The sequence below is a fragment of the Oncorhynchus masou genome, unplaced genomic scaffold (genome assembly GCF_036934945.1).
Source record: "Oncorhynchus masou masou isolate Uvic2021 unplaced genomic scaffold, UVic_Omas_1.1 unplaced_scaffold_2546, whole genome shotgun sequence".
Classification (NCBI taxonomy): Eukaryota; Metazoa; Chordata; class Actinopteri; order Salmoniformes; family Salmonidae; genus Oncorhynchus; species Oncorhynchus masou.
Window position 1 is genome coordinate 21,588 of NW_027016867.1, and position 3,989 is coordinate 25,576.

Genomic DNA, 3,989 nt, shown 5'->3' on the forward strand with positions numbered 1-3,989 from the left:
CACTCTGTTTGTTTAAAAGAGCTTACCAGGGCTTTGGTAGAGCAGCAGATTAACAGGGAGAGCCTGATGCAGAGAGCTGGTCAGGCGTCCTGCACACGTCTGTCTGGGGCTTTACCTAAAGGTTCATTGAACTGTGTTATTCTGTAGCTACTGGTCAGGGGACCAAAGGCTATGGGCCATTCACTGGGAGCTTCAAGGCAGGGTGGGATTTCTTGGTGTAGGCATAAAAAATGTTTTGGTCAAGAATGAACTTAATTATTTATATGTTCAGTTAATATCTCCCTATGTATCCCTCTCTCCGATCTCTCTCCATTTCAGCACTGAGACAGAAGGACATAATGGCTCTGACCAACCCAATGAACCCTGTGAACCCCATGCCCATGGGCCCATGGAAGATCACAGTGTACGACCAGGAGTACTTCCAGGGAAAGCGTATGGAGTTCACTGCCTGCTGCCAGAACATCATGGAGTGTGGCATGGAGAACATCCGCTCCCTGAAGGTCGAGTGTGGAGCGTAAGTAGTCCCAAAACTTTTCCCAAAACATGGAAGACTTAGGGGAGGTTTTCCAGCAGGCTAACATGAGCCAATGTCAGCCATTATTGCACTGGCCACTGACTAATCTTTCTCTCGCTCCTTAGTCATCTCTTCTGTAATTGATCTCTTTCTTTCTCTCTCCCTACCTTCCTTTCTTTCTCCCGACATTGCCCTCTCTGTCATTACATCTCTCTCCATCACTATTTCCCTCTTTCCATCTCCCTTTCTCTCCCTCCATCATTCCTTCCCTGCGTCCCCCCTCTTGCCTCCCTCTAGCTGGGTTGGGTATGAGCACTCCAGTTTCATTGGCCAGCAGTTTGTCCTGGAGAAGGGAGACTACCCCCGTTTCGAGGCCTACAGCGGCAGCAACTCCTACCGCATCGAGAGGATGATCTCCTTCAGACCCATCTGCTCCGCTGTGAGCCCTTAAATGCATCCAATATGGCACCCTATTCCCTATATACTGCACTACTTTTGACCAGGGCCCTTAGGGCTCTGGTGAAAAGTAGTAGCCTATATAGGGAACCTTACAGCATACAATGCTATCCCATCCCACATTATCATGGATCGTCACATTATTATCATTATCAACATTATCTGCAATGCATCAAATCACATTGCATTACCTTTACTATAACAACTCAAGACAACATAACATTCTATGACATTATCATGCAAAGGTTACCAGATTACTTACATTGCATAATATTGTATAACCTAATGATACATTCAATTATCGATAACAATACATGAAATACTATAATAATGTAAACTGCTTAACATGTCTCTCTCTTCATCTCTTCTCTCTCTCTCCCTCCATCTTTCTCTCTCTCTCTCTCTCTCTCTCTCTCTCTCAGAGCCACAAGGAGTCCCGTATGACCATCTATGAAAAGGAGAACATGATTGGTCGCCAGTTTGAGATGTGTGATGACTACCCCTCCCTGCAGGCCATGGGCTGGTTCAACAACGAGGTTGGATCCATGCACATCCAGAGCGGAGCGTAAGGAGTAATGCCATGACAGGGACACTGCCACTTCACGCTAAATATACTACCACTGCTATTTCTGCTATTACTACAAGTGCACAATAGCAGCTGAACCATCTACTCACTCAGCTTTAACTACAACTGAAATACTACTACTACTCTACTACTACTTGTACTACTACTACTAGTGTAAGTCGCTCTGGATAAGAGCGTCTGCTAAATGACTTAAATGTAAATGTAATGTAGTACACTACTGACACAGACTAATCTCTACTGCTAATAATGACTGTTTACTACTACTACTACTACTACTACTACTACTACTACTACACTACTGACACAGACCAATCTCTACTGATAATAATGACTGTTACTACTACTACTGCTACTACTACTACTACTACTACTACTAATACTACACTACTGACACAGACCAATCTCTACTGCTAATAATGACTGTTACTTCTACTACTACTACTACTACTACTACTACTACTACTACTACTACTACTACTACTAATACTACACTACTGACACAGACCAATCTCTACTGCTAATAATGACTGTTACTTCTACTACTACTACTACTACTACTACTACTACTACTACTACTAATACTACTACTACTACTACTACACTACTGACACAGACCAATCTCTACTGATAATAATGACTGTTACTTCTACTACTACTACTACTACTACTACTACTACTACTACTACTGACACAGACCAATCTCTACTGCTAATAATGACTGTTACTTCTACTACTACTACTACTACTACTACTACTACTACTACTACTACTACTACTACTACTACTAATACAACAATAATACCAATACCACTACTACTAATACAACACTAATACCAATACTACCACTACTACTACTACTACTACCACCACTTCTGCACTACTACTAATACAACACTAATACCAATACCACTACTACTACTAATACAACACTAATACCAATACTACCACTACCACTACTACTACACTAATACCGATATTACTACCACTACAACTACTACTACTACTACTACTACTGCTGCTACTACTACTACTACTACTACTGCTACTACTACTACTACTACTACAACACTAATACCAATACCACTACTACTACTACTACTACTACCACCACCACTTCTGCACTACTACTAATACAACACTAATACCAATACCACTACTACTACTACTACTACTAATACAACACTAATACCAATACTAACTACTAACACTAATACCAATTACTACCACTACTACTACTACTACTACTACTACTACTACTACTACTGCTACTACTACTACTACTACTACTGCTACTACTACTACTACTACTACAACACTAATACCAATACCACTACTACTTCTACTGCACTACTACACTAATATCGATATTACTACCACTACTACTACTACTACTACTACTACTACTACTACAACACTAATACCAATACCACTACTACTACTACTACTACTACTACTACTACAACACTAATACCAATACCACTACTACTTCTACTGCACTACTACAGCTGGCCAACCTTTATCATGTCAAACCTGAAGCTGCCATTCCAATAATACACTACACTGTAATCATTTTCACACGTTTATTACCTGCAATACTCTTGTTCTATTGCCTAAGTTGATTCTCATCCTCATTCCCATGGCACACTCTGACTCACCTCACAGTAACAGTGTATCTGATAGACCTGTTCACTTCTCTCCCTCTAGCTTCGTGTGCTACCAGTTCCCCGGCTACCGTGGCCACCAGTACATCATGGAGTGTGACTGCCATGGAGGAGAGTACAAGTGTTACCGTGAGTTTGGCTCCCACGCCCAGACCCCTCAGATCCAGTCCATCAGGAGGATTCAGCACTGAGCAGGAAACTACCTTCTTCATCCCTCCTCCTCTTCTTCAACTTCCTACTCCTCCTCCCTCTCTTCTCTCCCCTCTCCTACTACTCCGCCTCCTCTCCCTCGCCCATCCCGGTTCCGCTGGTCCAGCGAGTCCAGGCAGGATTGCGAGCCGGGCCTCAGGTGCTTACCGGCGACGTCAAATGTTCACGGTGCTTATTTTTTTAAACCATCATGAAAAACAAAGGAAGAACGAATTGAAAGACAGGGAATGACAGAGATGAGAGAAAGAGTCATGAATCCTCAACACCTCCCAGAGGCTGGACGCCAAACTTTTTGCTCCTCTTCGTCCACGACATCATCATTATCATCAGCTTCTTCTTCATCATCATCATCACCACCACTATTGCCTGTCACTGTAGTTGTGATGGTAAACATTGCATGAGACTGATGAATAAAGAGAACAAGCAAAAGAAAGAGAGAATAACAAGACAATGACTGGCTTGTAGTTGTGTAACTGTGTTTGTTTGTCCCGCACTTCCCACCCACACACACAGCGATATGGGGGAAAGAGGGTAGATACAGAAGAGGCTTGACATGGGGATA

The 3,989-nt window shown here is 42.5% G+C and overlaps 1 protein-coding gene across 1 annotated transcript; it reads left to right on the top strand.

Annotated features, from left to right (window-relative positions):
• The first annotated feature begins 338 nt into the window (after positions 1-338).
• On the top strand, positions 339-3,408 carry LOC135539275 (beta-crystallin A1-like). The gene is made up of 4 exons (XM_064965106.1): positions 339-514; positions 812-953; positions 1,393-1,535; positions 3,261-3,408. The coding sequence occupies exons 1-4, from the start codon at positions 339-341 to the stop codon at positions 3,406-3,408; spliced, it is 609 nt and encodes a 202-aa protein (XP_064821178.1).
• Positions 3,409-3,989: the final 581 nt, after the last annotated feature.

Excerpts from the sequence above, each read along its gene's own strand:
- LOC135539275 (XM_064965106.1), top strand. The coding sequence starts at position 339 with ATGGCTCTGACCAACCCAATGAACCCTGTGAACCCCATGCCCATGGGC. Across the intron at positions 515-811 it reads CTGAAGGTCGAGTGTGGAGC|CTGGGTTGGGTATGAGCACT; the intron begins GTAAGTAGTCCC and ends GCCTCCCTCTAG. Across the intron at positions 1,536-3,260 it reads ATGCACATCCAGAGCGGAGC|CTTCGTGTGCTACCAGTTCC; the intron begins GTAAGGAGTAAT and ends CTCTCCCTCTAG.